The sequence below is a fragment of the Thermobia domestica genome, chromosome 13, assembly GCF_964235325.1.
Source record: "Thermobia domestica chromosome 13, izTheDome1.hap1.1, whole genome shotgun sequence".
Classification (NCBI taxonomy): Eukaryota; Metazoa; Arthropoda; class Insecta; order Zygentoma; family Lepismatidae; genus Thermobia; species Thermobia domestica.
This window is the reverse complement of record NC_137466.1, coordinates 188,590,985-188,616,343: the sequence shown is the minus strand read 5'-3', so window position 1 is coordinate 188,616,343 and position 25,359 is coordinate 188,590,985. Positions and strand designations below refer to the sequence as shown.

Here is a 25,359-nt window from a genome sequence, read left to right as displayed (position 1 = left end):
TTACGTTGTATCGGACACCGAATTCAGATATGCATATTTTTCTTAGTGGTTGGGAGAAATTGAACAGCTATCTTTATAAATACAAAAATCATACAATATTCTATATTGGCGATATAAATGTTAACGTCCTTATTAGTACACCCAATAAAGCACTATTATGTGATGTTCTTAGGTCCCATAACTTTTATTATATTAATGATCAGCCCACAAGAAACTTTGCATGTTTAGATAATGTTTTTACTAATGAAAACAAAACTAGCCTGTTATGTGGTACTGTACAACCTTTGTTGTCTGACCATGAAGGTGTATGGCTATTGTTCCCTGTGATGTCACATATGAACGCTACCTATCCAGTAATTAAACGATTCAGACTGTTAGGTGAACTTAACATACAAAATCTGAGATATACATTAGGGAATCTTAATTGGGAAAATTTATTTTCTGAATGTGCCAATGTTTCCGAAGCTTTCCACAAGTTTATAAATACTTTGATTCTATATTTAAATGAATGTTGTCCAGAAAAAATTAAGAGGTATACCACCTACGGAAGTAAACATTCACAAACAGTTCCTAATTGATACACGCCACATCTTAGATCTCAGCGGGATAGACTAATCACATTGTATAATATTGCTAATATAACAGGGTTATCTAGAGATAAAGAGAGATTTAAAATTGCTAAAAAGATATACAGAAAAGAGATTAAAGCAGCAAAAATTACTGCAAACGAAAATTGGATAAACAATTCAAAAAACAAGTGTGCAGCCGCTTGGTCTATAATCAATAAGGAAATCGGAAAATGCAATATTAAAGACCCCATACCAATATCCGCCAATGAATTCAATGAACATTTTGTAAATAACATAAGGAAATTAAGTGATAAGTCAAAAAGCGAAGACTTTTCTTCTGAAAATCAAATCTATAATTTTAGTAGTTTATTAGCACAGCATGTCTGTTGTTTTGTATGGCTGCGAAACATGGTCACTTACCCTGAGGGAAGAACATAGACTGAAAGTATTTGAGAACAAGATCCTGAGACGAATATTCGGACCCAAGAGGAACGGAAATGGGGAATGGCGGAAACTTCATAACGAGGAACTACATAATTTATATGGTTTACCCAACATTGTTAGGGTCGTGAAGTCTAGGAGGCTTAGGTGGGCGGGTCATGTAGCTAGAATGGAAGAAAGTAGAAACGCTTTCAAAGTCTTGACTGGAAGACCAATCGGAAAACGACCATTAGGAAGACCTAGGCGCAGATGGGAGGACAATATTAAAATGGATCTCGCAGAGATTGGAATACAAATTAGAAACTGGATGCAGTTAGCTAAGGATAGAAGTCAGTGGAGAGCTTTTGTGAACGCGACATTGAACCTCCGGGTTCCATAGGCCATAGAGTTAGTTAGTTAGTTATTAGCACAGCAAAACCTAAATAACGTTAACTCGAATTTTCAGTGGACTAGAATAAATACCAGGACTGTTTTACAAATTGTCAACAAATTAAAATCTTCAAACAGTGAAGATCTTTATGGGTTTTCTAATAATTTGTTTCGAAAAATAATTGATGTTATAATTGATCCTTTGGTTTACTTATTCAATTGGATACTTTTAGATGGAATCTTTCGTGACTGCCTTAAAATGACAGTTACAGTACCTATACATAAGAAAAATGATAAAAGTGGTCCTAATAACTACCGTCCTATATCATTAGTCCCAATTATTTCAAAAGTTTTTGAACAATGCATCAAAAGTCAATTATCAATGTACTTTGAACAAAATAAAATATTCCACAGTTCGCAATTTGGATTCAGATCTGGCCTTTCCACGATTAAGGCCGTAGAAAACGTAGTACAGTGTATCACACATATTAGATAGCTTCGAAAATAATTTAAATACGTGTGCAACATTGATAGATCTAAGTAAAGCATTCGATACGGTGTCACATCATATATTAGTTGAAAAATTATATTATTATAGTATTCGGGGAACTGAGTTGTCATTGATTAAGTCCTATCTTAGTAATAGACGTCAATCTGTCCGTATTATTAATGAAATATCAACATTTTTGGATGTAACAGCAGGGGTACCTCAGGGTAGTGTGTTAGGACCTTTACTTTTTCTTATCTATATAAATGATTTCCCTAGTTTTCTACCTTGTAAATCTGTATTGTATGCTGACGACTGAACTCTTCTAAATACGTGTAAGAATTTAGTAAGTGTTAAAACTAGAAACAATGAAATGCTTGAAATATCATCTATATGGTTAAAGCATAATAAACTTTATATAAATGAATCTAAAACAGAGACTATATATATTTCCCTTAGTAATCATATGACTGAGGTAGATATGCACCATTCCGTAAAACTACTGGGAATCCATCTAGATCCGAAATTAAACTGGAGTGAACATACTGAAAATTTATGCAGGAAATTATCTAGAGTGCTATTTTTATTACGTAAACTGAAAACATCAGTTACAGAAACAATGTTTCTTGCAGCATACTATGCCTTTTTTCATTCTCATCTACAGTATGGCATAATATTGTGGGGAAATTCACCAGGTGCCCAGGCTGTCTTTAAATGGCAGAAAAAAGCCATAAGAGCAATAAAAGGTTTAACTGATAGTGTATCGTGTAGACAATATTTTACGGATTTACAAATTATGACAGTTTCCTCTCTATATATTTATAGTTGTCTTATTTACGTTGAAGAAAATGAGAGCAGTTTAGGTTATCGTAACAATATCCATTCATATAATACTAGACGTAAAGATGACTTAAATACGCCTTATATTAGGCTAAGTATAACACAAAGAAGTTATAAATATACAGGAATGAAACTATATAATACATTGCCAGTGCATATACGAATGATGTGTGATAATGATTTCAAAAAACATTGTAAATCTTTTCTTGTAAGTAATTCTATTTATAGTATCAACGAATTTGAAGACAAGTGTAAATTGTAACTTTTTTTGTATATATTTATTTATATGCTGACAATGTCTATTGCAACAAATGTTGTTTAATGACAATAAATATTCTATTCTATTCTATTCTATTAATGATCACAGTATGGGATGTTCAGATTTTTATGGAAGGTAAGTGGAATGTACGAATGAGCAATTGATTACTATTTGTCTCTATAGAATAAATGTTCTCATATTCCTTATTTATAAATATTCCTTATTTATATATCAACGTCATCCGACACCTGTCATGAAAGCCAGGGAATTTTTCTGGCAAAGGTCAGGGAAAGTCAGAGAGAAGTCAGGGAAATAGATTTCTCCAGATGAGTAGGAACCCTGTAGTCTGACACATTTTGTTAAGATTAGCTATCTAATGTGCCTTGGGAATCCTAAAAGGTCGTATATTCCTATCGGCAGCCAATCCTGATGCCTTCGGCATCTAGATAGTAATGAAGAGCCTCGGCTTCACTAATATTTTTTTTACATTTTATTCAACTTCATTCTTTCTCCACACAAAACACCGGAGACCACCACTCAGCAACAAGTTACTGAAATGTTAGTGGTAACTTCACACACTAACCCATAACCTAGCGGGATTAACATAAAGCAGTCTACGGTGTTACTTCGAGTACATTAGGCAGGTGACGTGAACGATCAAAGAAGGCAATAAAATCAGGGTTCACCCTTTCATCTAAGAAGTACATTGCTTGACAATTGCTAAGAAACAAACACATATTTACCCTAACTTATATGTATTGTTATAAATATAACAGAAGAGGGCACGAGTCAACCGTTTCACTCCTCGGTAGAGGCAAGTGTGTTCTGTAAGCATCAGTATTTGGAAGAAACTGCGACACTGACTGAAAAAGTGGTATTCACGAGTGTAATACTATTGTTGTCAGTGCAATACTGTCGAGCAAAATGAATAATTTGTTGGGATATGGCGGGACTGGTTCATCTACATGATCTACGTGACAGAGTTGTTGATTGGCTTAAGCGAGGTCAAAGTGTCTCAGAAGTTTCACGTGTGATGAGTGCATCAAAGAGTGCCATTTTCCGACTCCAGAAACCAATGTTATAAAAGGAACGTATGTGCGTGTCTATGGAGATCGTGGAAGGTGTATATTAGTTTAACAGGATCGGTACCAAGGCTAGTTGGAAAAAGAAAGGAATTGATCTAGCACTCTAGTCCGTATTGCTCACACATTCGCCTGTACTTGGGGTTATTTCTTAAAACTACTAGTCGTATGATACTAGTCTGAAATATTTCAAAATCAAATACTTTACAATTGCACACATATACCATAAAATCATTAACTATTTGGTTCATGTTAGCTTTACTTTAGTAACTTCACAAAAAAAAAAAAAAAATCTCTGAACAAAGCAAGTTTTAATTAAAAATAATACTTGTATAACAGTTCCGTCAACTAACTACACCTCTTGGCTTCATCAGACCAGTCAATCTGCGTGATGAAGCCAAGAAATGTAGTTAGCGAAACTTTTACAAAATTATTATTTTTAATTAAAACTTGCTTTGTTCAGAGAGATTTTTGTTTTCTTTCATAAAATCGTGAAAAAAATTGAGGTATCAGCTGCAGTATTTGGAAATAACCTTCTTATTATTCTAGTAATCATGCTATTATGCTTCATGATATCTGACAGCTTCTAATAAACATAATACAAGACTTGTTGCTTTGAGAAATAGGCCTCTGATGTCCATATATCCTCAGAACCATTTCATGACGACTGAATAGTGTTGGTTAACGTTTAAATTTCGTATAATACGCGTTTATGTATAATAAAAAGAATAAAGTTCTTATGCATCTTGCGTATTCTTCTTGTGTATATATCAGGCTGCTATCATTTCGACACCTTTAATGAGGCTGTGGAGACTTTTACTAGCACATATTTCTAGAAATCAAAATCAATTTTTCTACCTACATTTCAGTTTTTGGGTTTTTCGTCCACGTATCGAAGCACTTTCTTCGCATTACAAGAATATCGAAGCATTGAATTGAATTGAACTAACGCTATTTTGACTGTTGGTGCTTAATCTGTTTACTCAATCACTTACTCAATAAATAAATAAAGATATGATTCTTGTTACAAACTGAGTGTAACAACAGGATCGAATCAACATAGTGGCTTAATTTGAAATACATTCAGTTGAGTTGTATGCCCACAAGCCACTGAAGTGTTTCCCATTATTCCCGCTCACCGTCGTGCCAGATTATACTGACGTAGGGGACATCGTAATTAAGAAAAGGGAGATAAACCAATGTTGTGTTCTCAGATAAGTCACGGTTTTGTGCGACTAGTGATTCTGAATAACATATGATATGAAGAGAACTGGACCATGATATCATCCACAATACAGTCGTGAATGTGATAGGTTTTTAAATTATGGTATGGATGGGGATAATGAAAAAAATATATGAACACCACTTCACATATCTACGCATAATCTGTTATTGGAGAACGGTATTCTGTCGAGATATTCCTAAGAGATATGTTCGTCTTTTCCATGGTACAGTCGGTCCTAACTTCGTTTATATAGATGCCAACGCGCACCCACGCAGAACTGCTTAACTTGTAGAAATATTGGAGAGTAAGTACATAAACGGTATGGATTGGTCCGTATATTTCCCAGACCTTAATCTCATCGAACCGTCATGGATGCTCTCGAATGATTAGTCGTATAGAAGAATCTACCACCTGGATTCTCCAGGCTCTCAAAAACAATCCTTAAGAAAGAATGGGACAATATGCCGTAGGCTCTCCTCAACATTTTCATAGACAGCATGCCAAGGATGGTCTTTCTGAGGTGGCCATAAGCCTTACTGATGAGATAAGAACTCTCTGCACTTACGGTAACTTGTCTTTCGTATCCTCTCTCCATATTTCTTTGAATCTTTTTCTGGTTTGTCATGTTCTATTTCTTTACATGGCGGGGAATGTCAGTTATCATTTGACAATAAAGGTGGACTAATATATGTTGTCCTATTTCTTTACATGGCGGGGAATGTCAGTTATCATTTGACAATAAAGCTGGACTAATATATGTTGTCCTATTTCTTTACATGGTGGGGAATGTAAGTTATCATTTGACAATAAAGCTGGACTAATATATGTTCTCCTATTTCTTTACATGGCGGGGAATGCCAGTTATCATTTGACAATAAAGCTGGACTAATATATGTTGTCATGTATTTGTCACTTTACCCGGATCATACTTCTAAAAGTTATGGATCAATATGGTTTGTTCTCTAGCAATTATCGAGCAGTGTGTTTGGAATTTCTTAACATTTGTAAGTAAATAAATATATAAATCTGGAATCTATATTCCATTAATTTGATTGGCCGACATTATGAACTAACAGAATTGAACCAGTGGAGTCGCTAAAATGGGTTTTCGGGGTAACTCAAAATATTAAATGACAAAGAGGTTTAAATTCTATCGTTCGAAAGATGTTTGCATGATATTTTGGTGTAACTAAATATCTATACAATTTCTGTCTAAAATGGCGAATTTCTGAAATTAACACATATTTCTGAAATAATTCTAATAATTCTAAATATTTCTGAAATTAACACATAATTATGTAAAAACTTACCCTCGATATATATATATATATATATATATATATTGATAGGATTAAAATAGAATAAAATTGCCAAACCCGAATTTCATTAATTCAAAAGGATAACACGTGGAAGTAATAAAATTCAGTCAGAGGTATCGCTCAAGCGACAAACGAGGAGCAATCGAAAAATTTCAAATTGCAATGGAAGCTAAGTAATAATACATTGTTTGAAATCTCTTTTCAAGACAAACATTGTGGGATAATTACGACGTCTCTATGTGACATCTATCCAAAATAAAGAATCTGTAAGTTGATTTCTGAATATTTTTTTTTCCGTCATTTTTAGATAGAAAATCCACGTAGAGACGTCGTCATACTTGCACCCAAATGGCTACCTTAGAAACGATATAAGACTTTTCGAACAATGTGCCGTTGTGACCACCTTTGCTTAAAAAATTTTCAGTATCCTATGTGTCCCGCTGTATGATTTTTTTTTGACAAGCGATATAGGGAAACATGTTCACACATCCATAAAATTGAAATCACAATAAATCATTTAGTAATCAACTTTGTACGGAATAAAAAAATGAGTGTATTTTGACAACAAATATTATTTGTGTGGACCAATATTTCTGCAAATACTAAATACATTATATAATGTATTTATAGTGCTATAGTGAAATGCCATTGCAGTCAAAAGATGATCTATTGTTGTTGCAGGAGAAATATGATACATTGAATGTAAGAAAACTAACTATATTAAACTAACTGTACAATAAAGTATATACTATCAGACGTTAAGCATACGTATTTAGTTTCATAGCAATCTGGTTAGAACCAAAGATATTCTTATAATGATTAATATGTCGAATTTTATGTTGTAGAAAATTGGAAATATCCTTACCAGACGATTCTTTATTGTATTACGACATTGAAATTTGTTCGTTGTCGTAACAGCGAGGTCAACAACAAATTTTTAGTATGAAATCTAATACATTAAGATGGGAAAATAAATACAAATATTGTTATTAATTCGATAAATTATTTAAAATATCAACGAATTCTTGTTACTTTAAATTCTGATATCTAGCGTCGAGATTAACTCTTTCGGGCAAAGTGTATTATACATTACGCATTTAAAACATAAGTATACAATTTCATGTAATATGCAGCAAGCATCAGAACCATGCATAAAGATAAATAATAGAAACATTTTTAAATGAAACAAATGACGTAATCAAATATCTACACTGTATATACACAACATATCTTTAATAATAATAAAATAATTTGTGTGTGTGTGTTATAAACTTTTCGCATAGAACCAAATTTTGTATATAGATAGATCTAAGCGCGTACGAAGCTTTTTTTTCGATTTTTGGCTCGAATGGGATTGCATGTATACAAACAACATTACATATTGATTATGCAGGCCTACATAACAACATAGAACAAATATCTGGTCAATAGAATAAGGACATTTTTATTCCAACTTTTTTATTCAGATTCTGGTTATCCACGTTATAAACAACTTTGGATCGTGCATTGTACAGTTATCGACAAAGAAATAGCATTTTGTGTACGTATAATTTGTATATGAAATCTCTATTTTTCTTTGTCGAAACTGTACCAACTAAAAATTTCCATTCGTCGCTTCAATAGAATGGTAGTTTTAACTTTTAATAAGTTAAATCTCTATTCTTATTTTATTCGTACTAGGTGTCAATATTCTTCTCTTCTCACTTGTTGGTGGTAAATACGCACTTGCGCCATCTTGTTAGTCTATTGAGTTATATGGAGAATTTTTATTTTCGTTTGTTTTCTCTGAAATAAACTGAAACTTTAATTATGTCATTTTACTGATTTCTTCTTCTAGTCCAGTTAAGTGTCCCTTTCTTTTTCAAAATTATTATGCATTGTACATGAATTTAATGTTAATAAAATTAAATTTGATTATCAAATGTTAAAATCATGTGTAACAAAATTTAATTTTGAAGTAGCATTTAAATAGATTTTAAGAGGAAATTGTTAAAAGGAAGCTATTTAAGTTGTAGATAATTTAAAGGAAAACAAAAATAATTCCCCATATAAATCAATGGACTAATAAACAAAGTTAGCACATATATTCAGTGCCGTTAAAGGTTGGTGCGAAAGATAAAAAAATTAATTGTGTTTGTTTTGTGGTAGTTGCTTGATCTGCGTATATGGCCATTCTTTCCTCATATCGTCGAGATACTCTGTCTTTCCATATCTATCCGTTATTTTAATCTTTTCCTTCCAGCTACATTAGTTCATTCTTTGTGGCGAATTGACTAACAAATCTGTGTCCTCTGGTTCTCTATCGTGGTTATAATGCATGTCTTTCGTTGCGTTTTGAAATTCTTTATTTCTTATTTGTCTTTTTTACTTCTTTTGTCGATGAGATGCGTGATATTTTACTCCACTATCACTCTGCGAATTTATCTGAGTATCTTTAAATTATCTTTAAGTTTTCAAATTGTCCATGTGTCTGATTCATATAGAGCTAAACTCTATATCAGTGATCGCCAAACCGCCGATCGCGAGCTACTAGTACATTGCGTTAACGTTTCAGTTGGCTAACTTTGATTTCTCCACTGAGCTGACGCTAATAATAGGGGCGCTGACGACGACTGCTTGTTTTTACCTCGCAACTCCATTGTCAGCCTCATCTCACAGTTGATTGTATACGCGTGGGGTTGCGTACATTATGTTTTTCGTGTGTATATTAGACATTTGCTAAACGTTATGTTTTTCGTGTGTATATTAGACATTTGCTAAACGTTATGTTTTTCGTGTGTATATTAGACATTTGCTAAACGTTATATTTTTCTTGTGTATATTAGACATTTGCTAAGCGTTATATTTTCGTGTGTATATTAGACATTTGCTAAACGTTATGTTTTTCGTGTGTATATTAGACATTTGCTAAACGTTATGTTTTTTGTATGTATATTAGACATTTGCTAACTTGGATAGTTTGATTTAATATTTACTAGAAATGTAAGTTTATAGGCAATAAACAAATGTAAGTTTTTTTTTAAATTTTTTTAAGTTGGTAGTTCTTTTGGTTGGTAGCTTACGTTAGGATTTGAAAACGGTACATTAGCTCAGAAACTTCTAACCTCTTCAGTCCATAGGTACATATATGTGTACCTTTTGGTTTTTATTTTTTTTTGCTTCTATTCTGACACTTGCATTGTAGTAGAAACTGTTTTGTAACGTTTGTGTACTTCCCACCTGTGTTTATTACTAATCTTGTTCATTAGATGACATCAACAATCATCATATTTTAAGCAATTGTTACAAAAAAGAAAATGTGGACCGCTTAGTGCCAGGACTGAAGAGGATAAGTTTGGCGACCACTGCTCTATGTAAAGCTATTGAAGAATCTTTTCCTTACTCTTATCAATGCATTCTTCGATATCAACAGTAATATCTGAAAATCTTTAATCTCTCTCATTTCTTCTATCCAAGTATATCATTTTAACTCAAGCAGCACCTCTCACACCATGTCAACACAGTCCCCCGCCTGTTACATGACATGGACGTACGGGATTGAGTTGCATAGACGAAACCGCTGATAAGGAACCATCACACTTTAGCACGACACCAAGAATGCCACGAACATGCAACATTGACCGCTGATGACTGGAAATGTATTGTATTGTATTGTATTGTATTTATTTTCGACTAATGTGTGATATAGTCGAAGAGTCATTGTTGATTTAGTTTCAAAACACGGGCCGTGATTATGTATGGCAAACGCCCAGAGGAGCGTATGATCCGCTGTCTCCGTCAATCCATGAAACATGGCGACTCTGTGATACTGTGAGCCGAATGTTTTAGTTTTCAGTGGGTCCTATGCTGACGCATACCGGTCGCGTCACTGTTAGTGATTATGTCGCCATTGTAGGGGATCGTGTGCATCCTATAGTCCAGGTGTTTCCGGGCAATGGTGCCATATTACAGGTTGATAATTCGCCCATCCACATAACTGGAACTTTTGCGATGTACTTTGAGGAACGCTTGGATGAAGTTGAATGCCTTCCCTGCCGCCTAATCGATGTATCTGAATATAGTTGAACTTCTATTTTACGTTTTGGAGACACGAATCCAGCCCAGATTTCCGCATTTATCCCCCCTCGCGGAATGGAGTAATGGACTGCACACGGAATGATGTAATATTCTACTTGCTACTATTCACGACCTCAATGACTCCATTCCACGTCGCATCAGAGTTCTAAAGGTGGCCGAACGTCATATTAATATGATGTGTTTCTATTAAATTGATAACGATCTGTACATATCGTTGCATGAGAACCAGAGGAACGTAGCTCCATTTTCGTAGGTTTACAGGCGAGAGGACAAAAATATGATTTTCTTAGAAAGATGTGAATTCAATAAGATGGTAATCAAGTTTCATTACAACAGATGATCGACAAGGAGAACAGATGGCGTTACGTTCAATTTACACCAAGTGAGGCTTTGAAAATTATGTCCAAACATGAAGAAAATGAAAACAGCATATTTGGAGTTACGTTCCTCTGGTTCTCATGCTACGATATAGTCTAAATAGCTTTGAATCCGACGAGTTGCTTATAGTTTGGTCTAACAGGGAGGCATACAAATTTGCGAATCATTAATTTTTATATTTTTTTTTATACGTGCTGAAAAGTAATGCTCTCTCATTAGGAGATTCAGATGATTTAACGTAATAGTGTTTGGTTACCGTGATAACAGAGCGTTAACGCACAAGTGAACTTGTTCAATTTAAAACCGACCTCAAAGTATGGATATGTGAGATAAAAGAACATTTTATTCTTCCCTTCTTTTCTTCCACACACTCCCTTACATCCATTCATTCCAAGTATATATATAAGACTAACAGAACAATGAAACAACTTACAAACATTTCATGTAAAATTGAGAAGTTTTTAAAATTGAATTTGAATATATAGGTACCTTGGAGCCGGTTTTAAATTGAACACATTGTATGAGATATATATTATGTAGTCGTCAGCGTAATTGGAAGTATCAAGAAGTTCTATATCTACACTCAGTTATCTCTTGGCAATCAAATTCCATCGCGTGAAATATTTTGAACCTCAAAAAGCTAAGGAGATGCTCTTTTATAACACACATAGAAACTAGTCAAGTTGATATTTCGTCAAGTTTATTGGTCGTCTTGTAAGATAAATTGGTTTTGAGTCCAATTTATAGTCTGTAATGTGATTCTCGGCTATTTACTGTGCTTGAGGCATCTATGTAGAACTCAAATTCTGGAAATATTTACATTCTAATTTGACTTACATACTATTTGTACACTTTATAAGACTTCCCATTGGTTAATATTTAAGACTTTCGTGAGCAGCGGGGTATATAAACCTGTATTTTAGAGTGGTATCTAAATCACTGTAATACATTCGATGCTCTCAACCGTAAATTGAACCTGCGAGCAAATGTACTACCCACTATACCAACAAGGAACGCATAAAGAACTCTGACCTACCTCATTTTGAAAGCAGATTGATCTGCAAGAAAATTCATGAGCTTTGTTGGGCATGAAACGGCGTCATTTACTTTTAAGCACACACGTAAAACTCTTATCGTCGCTGGTACGTCTAACAGGATTTTTCAAGCTGGGGTGCGCGACTCCTAGGTGGGTCGCAAGAGATTTCATGGGAGCCACGAAGATAAGTGGAAGAGATAAATATAATTAGAATCTGATACCGGAAAATATATTTAAATATTATTTTGAATTTTGTTCTGATAGGCATATTTTTATTTTTATACATACTATTAAGAACAACAAAAAGTAGGTCTATTAACCCCTTGCCTGTGTAATTTTCGGAATAAGACTTGTCCTTACCTGTGTAATTTGTTGTAAAAAAGTCTTCAGTTTTGTACAGAAATGTTTCAGAATAACTCCGAAACACATGGAACAATTTCAACCAAACTTTGTACGCTGATGATCGCACTTGTAAACTTGTAAATGAACGTAATATTACGTCAAACACAGAATACGCAACAAGTACTCCTGACGGATTATTCCGTCGAACACAAGGAAGGAGTTAAACATTTCCAACAGATGCAGAGTTGTTTAAAAATCAATTTAAATGAAAGAGGTACGATATGAAACTAATGAGAAATGCATATTCAAGTAGGCCTACCAGAAAAATACAAGTGCAACAAAACCTGCATATTGAAATACAATTAAAATTCAAAGCTAATGAGATACCTGAGCAGGGTGTGATTTCCCTACTTTTTCCTAAATTTTAAATATAAACAAACCGTTTTTAACAGTTTTTGGTGATACTAAACACATACGCAACTATGTACCAAATTCGCAACAATATGAGGTACGTCAAAGTGGCAGCCTCTCGAAAATTAATATACTCAATAACGTTTTTAACAACTGTCCAAATTTTTTAAACCAAAATTAGAAATCACTGTATTTTTTATCATATGACCAAAACTAAGGGACTAACGAAGTTTTAAAATTTTCAAATGGCCTCCATTTTGAACAGTATGACTGATCGGATTCGATTTTGTAATATGAATGAACTGACTAAATTTGGTTTTAATCCATTCGGTTTTAGGGAAGTTACTGTATCCACTATTTACAAGAAATGGATTCTACTATTATAAAAATAGATGCATATCGTGAGATCTCCACAGTAGGTATATTAAAAATCCCACACAAGTTATTACAAACCAGAAATTATAAGGTGGTCGCTGGCAAGAGAATGTGATAAAATGTTGGTCGTGGTAGAATTTAGGTTGAGAACCACTGGTGTAACATATTTTAGGTTAACTACACGAGTTTTTTCAATATTCGTTATGATGTAGATTACATTATTTGCGTGTGTAAATCTGTACGATCAATACGTGAATATGTTGCGTCTGTGTCTAATATCTTACAAGTAGAGAACAGCTGACAGATTTTTTATTCAATGATAGCCAACATTGTTTAATTGAATCAGTAAAAGGAATTCCCGTATGCTTTGCAACTCCCCATTCTAAATATTTATCAAGTTTAGAATAAATACTACCCTGTTGATCACAGAATCTGTGTAAAGTTCAAGGGATTAAACGATGATTTACTTACTTTTACATTTCATGTTATAAATCGTAAATTTTATTTTAAATAAAAATCGTGTATTTAGCATTATTGCTTGCCATATATATTTAAGAAATGAGACAAATAGAGTTACTGTTATATAACTAGATAAGTTTGTTGTGTAGATATGTTTGTTTCGATTCTGTCTGCTTATTGCTTGGTTTTTGTGTAAAGCATAAAATAAAAACAAGTTTTGTTTGTGAAGTAGTTGTTTTTATTTTATAAGATTGGATTCAGTATAGTTCGTTTATTAAGGGAAAATTAGGTTGATCTCTTTAGCTCTGATGGTGACATGCTTTATTTTAACATAATGTTGTTGGTATTGTGTACAGCAGATGACAAATAGACCATGAAGTTGATGGATTCACCATGCTGTGCTCCTACTGTGATTAATGTTCAACAATAACAGTACCCTCAAAGGAAACTACTAACTTGAATTTCATCTCGACAGTGACTTTTTTTAACCGACTATGATCATATGAACAATCCGTCAGTTTCAAACTCAAAAGTTTAAGTCCAGATTAATTCAAATAGGAACCTTGTATCTCAAAGTGTGTCTCAAAGTAGCTCAACTTCAATTAAACGGTTTCGGTGTGCGCTGACATCTTTGTCGATGATTTCTAAAAGCTACTATTCTGCAGACATACGTGACGGAACTTTTGAGAGAAAAACTAACAAACTCACTTCTTAAAATTGAAATAAATTAGTCTTCTTGAAGACAGTGCAATGCCCACAATTTATAGGCTTATACTATTCTGATTTAAGGTCCTTCATAAACAAATTTCATGCTATTTTAAAACTCTTGACACACACACACACACACACACACACACACATATATATATATATATATATATATATATATATATATATATATATATATATATATATATATATATATATATATATATATAGGGCTTCCATAAAGTCCGTTGCCACCCTGTGTATCTTCGAAATGACTGCGAATATGACAAAACGCAAAAACACGTCCGTCATTATTTTAAGGGGTTGCAATTGTGTGTTATAGACCCCTCCCCCAAATAGGAGTACGGGGGTAAACTTGAACGTTTCAAGTGGCAAAGGGGGTTGAGTAATTTGAACAGGCTCGACAAGAGGCCTTTTGCTGTAAGTTCTAAATTTGGTAGATTGCCAACATCTAAATTGGTGGTGAAATCAAATTTCGGAGTGAAGGCCTTTGATGACTTTTAGATATCTATGATTTGTGAATGTGGTCCTTCTACATTTTTGTGATTTGTATGCAGGGTGTAAATACCTTAAATACGTTTGTAAGACGAGAAAATGATGAGTTATAGGGTGGAGACTTTGTTTCTGTGCATGTTGCATCCAGTATGAGAAACAGAGGCCCATTTTGCTGTTATACTTTATTGCCATAAGAGTAAGGTTTTACGAAATGGTTATGCCAAAAATGGGAATAGAGTTGCGAAAGCATCGACATCAGAAAAAGGTATCAGTACTACCTGAGTGTAGAGAAGTTTACACCCGTACCCTATTTCGAGGGTATGGGTCGGAACTTTTATAATGGTTAGTTTTTACAACTGGTTGAAAAGTGAATTACAGTGTTCAGGAAATTCATTTCAACTTTTACTCACAGGAAGTATATTAAATCAAAACAGTGATAATATAATAAACTAGACATCATGCTTTCTTCGAGAAGTCTAGTTTATTTCAGTTTTGAAACCTGAGATTGTTACGTTTTTCTCTCTCAGAAAGTTTCCACAGGAAAGGAGAAATATTCACATATTGGGGACTGAGAAGTAAAGTAGTATGTCATAAAATATTAATTTCACAGGAGAAGGGAAAAGTGTTTGCAAGACAATGTTTTTTGACTTGCGTCGATTGTTTATTGACGGGGAAAAAATGTTCACTTCCTGCGTTTCAGTTGTCCACATCTCGAAACGTTCCTAGTGTCCCTTGTACTAATGTAAGTAAAGAAAAATATGGTAACTCAATTTCGGCCAAAAAGTGATTTGGCATAGTTTACCTCTCAGCCGCAGATATATATCTAGTTTAACAGCATTTGTAAGTCATCGACAAAGGGTTCAATACACACTGTAAAGCTTGATTGAAGTTTAACTACTTCGTGATACAAGGGGAGACTGTTACTTGAATTATTTTTATGTATGGTATAGCATTTGTGTGCAATTTAATTCAGGTTATTTCTTATGAGTATCTTGCATTCAGTCAAAATTTTAAACCTCCAACTGCTTGCAGAAGGTAAGGCTATATTTTACACAATTTAACGTTTTCCTTTGTTTCTAATAGTTGACTAATGCTATTTGCAGGTTGCGAGTAGAGCACATGGAGCGGCAGTTGGCCAACCTAACTGGATTGGTGCAGAAGGCTTTAACCCAAGGACGACCAGTCCCTGGTCGAGAAATGGTCGATAATGCTGCTCGAGAATTCCTTCAAGTGCCTGGTCCTCGAGACGCCTATAGAAATGGTAAGTATAAATCTATTAAATAAAATTCTAGAAAAATGTAGAATTAAAATTTAAAAATATAACCTATTTTAACTATATAATATTCATCAGGTAACATAAACGACTTTTTTTATAGTAGAAGCTAATTTTTTTTTACATGAGTTACAAGAAAAATATGGACAATATTTCGGTGTGTAACATATGCTGCAGAGAAATCAGTTCAAAGATTATAGATGAAATGCCAGTGGATCTACTATTGCATAAATTACAAACACATATATTTGACAAACTAAAACGCCACTGTACTGATAAAGATAATTATTATTATTATTATCATCGATTTAAAGAACCGTGAATGGATTTTGACGTAAAAATATGATGGTCTCGAAATACATTGAAAGCCGAACGAGGACGAAGCGCAAGGAATCTACTGCATGGTGTTATAATTTCAGTTTCATCGAACTGCTTTCAAAACTCCCTCGCTTTAAAATAAGTCAGTAAATATTTGCGGGAGGGGGGGGGGGGAGTAATGCTGGTAAGTTGGAGAAGTATATTAATATCATTTACCGTTTGACGACAAATATACAGAGAAAAGTAACCGCAACCTAGCGTAATTGCTTCAATTCCGTTAGCAGTTGTAATTCCGTTCGGGTATTTAGTGTGTTACGAGACTCGAAACAATGCAGAGTTTTAATTATAGAATGTGTAATTCTAACTATTGTGGATAATTTTGAATTCCATAAGCTTGTCACAATACTACTCCATCAACAGAATGATAATATATAAAAGACATAAAAAGGTAAAAGTTGAACTTACCGTGTTCGTGCGAACCTCAAAATTGGTTACTTCCCCTGAAGAAACATCCCCTGATTTTCAGTCACGTTTAGCGATTTAGAGTAATTTAACTATACTTGTAAATGCAGCAAGGAAACATTAGTTATGATGTCACTAATTACTAACGTGCAGTTCGTTTCTGAAACATTTATCTGAAAAATTATAGAAATGATTACGCGTTATTTAATCATTGTAGCCCTACTTGTGAATACACTTTACTATTTAAATAATAGGACGATTTGAAGAAAAAAATCCTTGGTTATTCTTTGAAAATTTTAATTTTGTACATACACCACTGATATATGCTTGTGTGCATCAGCAACTAATACTACTGCAATTTACTTTATCCAGAATTAATCAAGTAATTTTTTCTCGTATTTCATTTCCTGTTTGTCAATACATTATATTATCTAAATGCATGCAAAAATCATATAATAAGGATTGTATTATAATTTTCATCTTTAAGCAGTGCTTAGATTTCCAATAAAATAATGGGAAATTATGCTTATACCGTAGTTCTTCGAATCCGAGACACTATCAAATGTAAGGTACACCTGAATTTTGGCCTCATTTTTTTCAGAAAAAAAAATCTTCGAATTTAAGGAGCAGAAAAATGCACAAAGATGATCATATTTTAACCCGTGCGGTGTTTATTATTTAAACACTTATAGGATACGTGTTTAGTGTTTATTTATAAATATACGGTATTTTACCTTGCAACATTGGTAACTTCTGCTATTACAAGTTTGTGTCATTCACTATCACTATCATTAGAAGAATGCGTTGCAGTACTCGTTTTGGAATCAGGTTCACTTGTATTCTCCCACAACAGGTTGTCCTCTGACCCATCGAGAGAGCATTGGGTCTGAGAACTCGTCTTGAAAGATTTTTGTTACAATATTAGGAGAGAGATCTTTCCAGGCATGGGAAATCTAGTGAGCAATCATGGAAACATACACCCTTTTGATCTTCCCTGAAGGTGTGGTCTTCACATGTCAACCAAGCCTCGTACCGCATAAGCACATTCGCCTTGAATGGTTTTGTAATTGACAGGTCCACGGGCTATAGTTGGCTTGTCATGCCTCTTGGAATTACTACCAAATCGCACTGATTCTCAGCTAACTAAGTTTTCATGTCTTCCGTGATATGATCCTCAAATACAGGACAAAGATGCTTCGTTTTTTTCAGAAGAGGTCGTATATTCCATACACTTTTTACACGGTCCTTCATGAGTTCCTCTATAATTCAAGCATTTTTTTATGCACGGACGATTACATTCTTTGGAAACATCTCGTTCTTTGGTACTGTTTTTTTGTTCAGCACAATATATGGCGGTAGCTGATGACCGTCAACGGTGACACAAAGTAAAACAGCGACTTTCTGCTTCTCATATCCAGTTGTTTTAATACGGACTTCACGGGCATTTCTTTTATAAATTGTGTGATTTCGTGGTATGTAGAAATGCACTAGTGTTTCATCTTCATTCCCTAAGTGTCCCAGACTGCAATAGTGCGTGTTTTGTAAGTTGATAACATGACGTTGGAAGTTAACGAGCTTCTCTCCAAAATCAGCTAGTAATTTCTGACAAATTGTTGTTCTTTTACGTTTCTCCTCATAAATTTGTCACACTAACTGCTACTTGCTGTAAGTTTGCATGGGAAATTCCATGCGTTCTTGTAACATCCAAAGCTTTAAGCGATAACGAGTCGCAGGTTATGAGCAATCCTGCTGATCTTTGCTTTCTCACGAACTTCAGAACAACCTCATTAACTTCCGAACGTCGACCTTCTTTCGGTCTAGAGAGTGACTATCTCGTTGCTTTCCAACTAAATAACTGTCTTAGATGATTTCTCCAACGTCGAACGTACACTTCACTAGCAGTAAATCTTCGTCCAGCTTCACGGTTTGCAAACTCTTTTGCACACTGAATACTTTAGGTTTTAATTCTGCATCACATGAATAGCGCTTTTGCTTCTCTATTATCCTGCTACCTTACTACAAGTGCATCCCGTCAACCAACCTGAATATGTACTATGAAACATCAAGATTCTACTCCCACACTTTCTCGATTACGAAACTGACAACAAATGAATTATTATTTGTTGTAAAATGTTCATGGTTGTCCTAAAGGGGAAAATGAAAGAGGAAACAATCGTTAAACACTTCCTCATCAGTAAAACGAAATGTTGATTGTTGTAACGCAGCTAATTGTAAGGAACGTTAAGAAAAAATAGATTTAATCTTTGTATAGAAGCCATGTCTAGAACACAGCCTGTCCGAATACTCCGAATCTAGTTACAAAGCAGCCGGCTTAAAGTTTGTGATCACTACCGATTCCTTAGAAGACAGACTGGACAAGAGGAAGGGTTTTCTTTTCTTTCCTTTCGGAAGAGCGATCTATAATTGCCGGTATAAGAGACTGCAGTAGATTCTATGTTGTAGGTGCATAAAATACGTATATTGTAGTACCGTATACACACATCTAATCTAAAGCGCATCTAAATTTTGGTTGCCTAAAATCTGACAAAAAACTGTCTTGGATTCGAAGAATTGTACTGTTAATTCGAACTAGGTTTTTAACCATATTGTATTTTGTGAAATCTTACATGCGTATATTCATATTTATGTTTTTGAGCGTAATCTTCAGTGTGGTAAGTCGTAGATGTTTTAATATCACAATTGTCCCCGTAGAATCTAGCTTCTCAACAAATCAAACGTAATTTTCTTGAAGATCTTTGTCCCTTCTATATTTTATAAATAATCTTATTTTATACCTTATTTTCTAATGTTGTATAGTTGTAAATGAATCCTGTATCACAACATGTAGAGTAATTTATATATGCAGCTTGACAATAAAAATAATAATGAATTTTAGTTGTCGTTACGTTAAAACTGTTTATTTTCATTTATATATTTTCCTTAAATGTTTCTTATTTGATTGATTTATATGTATAATATTCACTGACAAATTTCTTATCACATATGACAGAACTGCTTTTTGAACTATAATTGTTTCTTAAATAAGGGACAAGTATCTTGTATCGTGTGTAGGTGTGAAGAAAAGAAAACAAAAATGTAAATATAATACAAACCTAGAACTATAAACTTAAGAGGCCTAATCACTGCGAAATTAAAATACCGCTAATTTTACGTAATTATGTGATATCTTCAAATAGATAAAAGATAATCGAAATGTGGAACAAGAGCGCGCTAGACAATATGATTTTGCATGAGGTACCGTTATCATGAGTCACCTAGTAGCTTTCCGTTTGCAGCCATTTAAAAACTCGAAAATAAATGCCGATTTTCTAAATGGCTGGAAATCGAAAGCAGATAAGCGAGTCGTGATCACGGTATCACATGTAAAATAATATTGTCTAGGGAGCTCTTGTTCCACTTTTCGATTATCTTTTATCTATTTGAAGATATCACATAATTACTGTAAAATTAGGGTATTTTAATTTCGCCGTGATGGGGCCTCGTAAGATGATTCATAATATTTTTTGGTGTATAGTTAAGTTGTTTAAGGTAAACATTTTCCCTGTACAGAATATATTTACATTAAAATTATGTTAGTAACCTGATAGAAAAAACATATTACGAATGAGTTTGATTCTTTACAGATTAATTTAACAGACAATTATTATTATTATTATTAATTTATTAGAGATATGATATTTTTTAAAGATAATTGTTATGTCTGAATTTATAAGAAGTCATACACCCTTTCAATAACAAAGGATAATGTGAAATGTTTGTAGATACATTTTAAATCAAAATACGAATGACATATGTAGCTACTTATTTTTTTTCATCTGCTTTTCATTAACATTATGTGTCTTGTTTATGGTATTATCATCCATTTACTTTCTCGAAGACTTAAATATCATTATCTGGCTTTCCCTTCCTACTTCATGTATTAAGTATATCTTCACACATATACACACACATGTATAATAAAGATTTTATTCTTTTAAAAGAGCAGAAACATTTGACGAATAGTTTTTAAATACTTTAAATGTTAGTTCCTTTCATTCTATTGTATTTTTTTATTCATAGAAGTGCTTTTCTAATATTATAGATGTATATAAGTGATAACACACTAACAATTAAGTTAATTAACATCTAATAAAATAAACTATTGTGCAAGCAAGATCATGAATGTTGTTCCATCCTGCTGGTGTAAATCTGATACTAAAAATATTGGCCATATAAACAGAAACAGTGATTAGCCACTAAAAGACTATAACTGCTGGTACAAAGTACTGGTGATTTCCCCCTTCCAACAATTAATAATTTATAAATTAGTAATATAAACTCAAACGCATAAGAAAATTAAAGAACTACTAATGTATGAAATTTAAAGATAAGATAGTAAATTACTGTAGTAGCTAGTGTTATTCAGGAGGGATGTGCCGTTTCGTAGGGTACAGAATACATACAAAATAAGACTCAGAATCCAAAGCTCACCTTGTTCAATGAGCTTGGTTGGTAGTGTATTTGTAAATTATGCGTTGTTGTATTGCATTAGGTAAGTATATAAAAAAAATGAAACATTATTGAATCGCGATTTCTTCATGTTTTTTTTAAATATGAATTAACACTTCAAATATTTTTAATGAATTGTAGTAGTCGCACTAAAAACATGTTATTAATACTAATTAACTCAGATTTAGAAATAAAAGATCTTAAATAGAAAACTTAGTTCATTGCACAATTAACAACATTAACACATTATAAAGAACAACAAAAAAAAAGAACTATCTGAGAAATGTACCTTGTCCCAAATTGCTTCTTAGTCCTATCCTAATGATCCTTCTCTTAGATTAGCAGTGGCTTTTTTTTAATGATCTGACAGTGTTTTTTTGTCAATGCCCAAAATTAATAGCCCTTTTTTCTCCCTGTTTTTGATTTTCAGCGGATGAATATGATAAACAGTCTAGCTCAAGCTCAGCTTCTCTCCCAGGTTTGTTTGTCTCAATTGATCCCTCTGAAAACAAAGAGCTTTCACATATTATTAAACACAATAATAGAGATTCAAAAGACCTTATTATTGTGGAGATTCAAAAGACCTTACAATAGTTCCAAAAAAAGAGCTAATGCTTCCAACAGAATGTATATCGTATTGAAAGAAAGTTGTTAAATATACCAAAGAAAACTTTTTCGCGTAAGGATATAATTTGCATAATTTCAGAATTAAATATTTGAAATATCGTATGTATAATGAATCCTTGTTTATTGGATTCAGTTTATTTTGTAACAAAACTATTTTTTGTATTTATCGCGTACGAGTCTTTAAAGAAAAATGTTTCTCAAGAAGATCAAGAGAGATCTGAATTAGAATATTGATAAATCATTAGAATACAATTCAAATCATAAATATACTCGGAAATTTAAATATAAAGACATTTGCAAAGTGTTTCGTAATCTGTGAAGCTCTGAATCCTTGTATCTCCAAATACTTTTAATTTCTTTCCTCTGCAATGTATAAGCAAGTACTAACAAATTTTACTAATCCCTAATACAATTTACACATTAATAAATATATATGTTTATATCTGCATATTTATATATATACTCCTTTCATTGCATGTTTTATCTTATTGGTATGTATTACTTGGCCAGAATTTTTCCAACTAATTGTTGGTTTTTCCTGATTTATTTTTAAATAATGGAAAACGAAATTCGTATGGCTTAAATATAATGTATATGTTTCATTATATTGGAATAATCAAGATTTTTTTTTCTATGACTGTATCTTATGTAATTAAATCTTAGTAGAGGTAAGAGTTTAGCTTGTAATATTTGAGTAGAAGTAAATAATAAAAAAAAATTAAAAGAAATATAAATATATATTTCCAACTTAGAAATTTCACACATTTATTGCCTCAGTAGTCAATATCATAAAGAATTATTTTTCAAATCAGAAATCAAAATAGCAAAGAAACAATATATTTAAAGGACCTACCTTAATCCTATTATATGTTGCTTCCTTCCAGATGAAACATATTTACGGCCAGACACCAAGCCACCCAAGCTAGGCAAAGGTAGAGCTTGGTTTTTTTGTATTTGTTCTTTGTGTTGGCTTGCTCTTTCTGTTTTGTTCTCTATTATGAATTTTACAGTAAAACTTTGGTGTACAATTATATCAATTGAAATTGCTGCCTATATTATATAAATTTAGATCTCGATAATCTGTGATAATTTTTAAAAGAAATATAACGATTTTTATCTTTTTTTTTTTTAAAAAAAAAGTGGTAGAAGTAATCGTTTGCAGAATTAATAAGAAATGCTACTTGTTTCGTTTTGCGTATCATTTATAGTTTGTTAACTTGCGAGTATTTAGTTTTGTAGTTTTCACAGGATGTACAGAAAACCAATGCACCTATTTAATGTATGTGCTGTAAGGATAATGAATAAATAAGTGTCATATATATACATATATATCTGTAGAAACAGTCTCTTAAGTAAACTTATGTTACTCTTTCTAAACCGTGTAACAAAAAATCTGTCGTCATAAATTGAGTACATTATTTACATTTTAAAGTTGGCGAAAATAAGAAATTCTCATCAGAAGAATGAATGAATTCATCTCGTTGGTTCTAAATACAGTATATATATCGTACCATTAATTTAATGTGGGTTTCTTATAAATACTTTTAAGATGTTACATTTACATATCTTTAGAATACAAAGGATACATTCAAGAGAAATGTGTAAAATAATTTTCAAGTAGTTTAAATTAGGACAAATTAAATCAGTGATATCAGTTTGTTATTTAAAATGCAAATAACAAACTCAATGCATTTAGCAAGTTAAGTATACTTGTAATGGAGTTAGATTCATAGATATGAAAACAACATTAAAAAAAAAAAAGCCTATTATACGTTTCTACATTAGATAACACTCAAATTACAAATATGAAATGGACAAGTTACTGTGCTTTTTTGGTGAGCCGCGTTTGATTCATTTTAATAGTTCTCATAAATTAACACTCCTGTTATTATTATTTCAATAATTGGAAGCTAAGTACTAAACTAAATGATCAATGATTATGGCGTTTAAATGTTACCTTAGCTATGGTTTATAATAACAAAACAGACGATTTTGCTTGCGTCATCCTACTTCATCATAATTCTAAAATTGGCGGGTTCATAGGTTTTTTGGTACAACCTGTTTTGTAGACAATCCTGGATCAAATACAGATTTTCTTTTTAATGTGCAGTAGAAGATTAGTATAATGCTACACAGGCAGCATCATAAGTTTTCTTTCCGTTTGATTTTTCTGTATCAAAATAATTTGCTTTTAGCGCCAATAATTTTCTTCATGCTAATGATTTGTGTTCCTTGCAGACAAATCTGTCTCCTTTGAAAAATCTGTGTCATTTAGCGATGAACCACCTGATATGAGCTCCCCAAAACAACATTCCCCTCAACATACAGGTAATAATCCAAATATGTTTAGTAGGCTTTTTCTTATTATTTGTTCGTAACATCTTAAAACGAAAGTAGTTTTGTAACTAACAAAAATATATAAATATTAGTTCTCTGCCGTAGAAGCCTTCTAAGCTACTGTTGTCAGTCTCGTATACTTGCTATCGAAGAATCATATATTTCTATTGTAACTTATTAATGGCTAGCACTGCTTCTGTCAAATGTCAATGCTTGCTTCATTTAGATGTTGACTTCAAAGCAAGAAGAAAGAAAGAAAAAAGTGATTATAAATTATTTCTGTAGGAAAGGGGAAGCTATTATTATTATTACTTGTGACAACTCATGCACATAATTCGAACAATCATCATTTTCATGGTTAGCTATATTTTTTTAAACTTTAGCTCTCCTTGAGGAATTTATATTTCGTGCATAAACTAACTCATTCCTGTAGGTTTTAATTTTTTTCTTTGTTGCTATGAGTGAGGCAAATGCTTCTTCCACGTTTAGTTCTAATTTATGTAATTTATTTATTTACATATATATATATTTTGTATGTATGTGTGTATAAATGTGTTTTGTGTGCGTGTGTGTGTGTATGTGTATGGATGCATTTATATATGAAGGGAAGTAAGTGAAACTTCATAAGGTTCGATGCAATATCTGAACATCAGGCTGAGTTACAGTGGCTTATAAAAGTGCTTAGCGTAGGTGTTCTGTCATTAATTTGGAAGCGAAAATCAATTCGAGTATATTTTTCGTTGATAAAGATAACGTGATTTTCTACTTGTATTATAGCTACTAAAACTTTACTTAAATTGATCTGTTCCTTTCAAAGTTATTAGTGTGTTAACGTAATACGAAGTAAGTATGCACATTTCCTGAGAACTATAAATACCATTAATACGTAGGTACATAAAGAATTATGTTTTACTACATAGGGTTCGTAGTATCGTGATGG

The 25,359-nt window shown here is 32.8% G+C and overlaps 1 protein-coding gene across 25 annotated transcripts in view; it reads left to right on the top strand.

The window, feature by feature from the left end:
• LOC145668871 (coiled-coil domain-containing protein AGAP005037-like) overlaps window positions 1-25,359 on the top strand; it is a 1,021,830-nt gene that overhangs the window by 924,554 nt on the left and 71,917 nt on the right. For 19 of the 25 annotated variants that reach the window (XM_081737111.1, XM_081737106.1, XM_081737121.1 and 16 more), the window contains 5 exons: window positions 3,074-3,100; window positions 15,997-16,154; window positions 21,886-21,933; window positions 22,967-23,014; window positions 24,321-24,410. In XM_081737111.1, the coding sequence (XP_081593237.1) occupies window positions 3,074-3,100; window positions 15,997-16,154; window positions 21,886-21,933; window positions 22,967-23,014; window positions 24,321-24,410 (371 nt within the window). The remainder of the gene's footprint in view (window positions 1-3,073; window positions 3,101-15,996; window positions 16,155-21,885; window positions 21,934-22,966; window positions 23,015-24,320; window positions 24,411-25,359) is intronic. The other 6 variants (XM_081737118.1, XM_081737108.1, XM_081737117.1 and 3 more) reach the window with 4 other exon arrangements.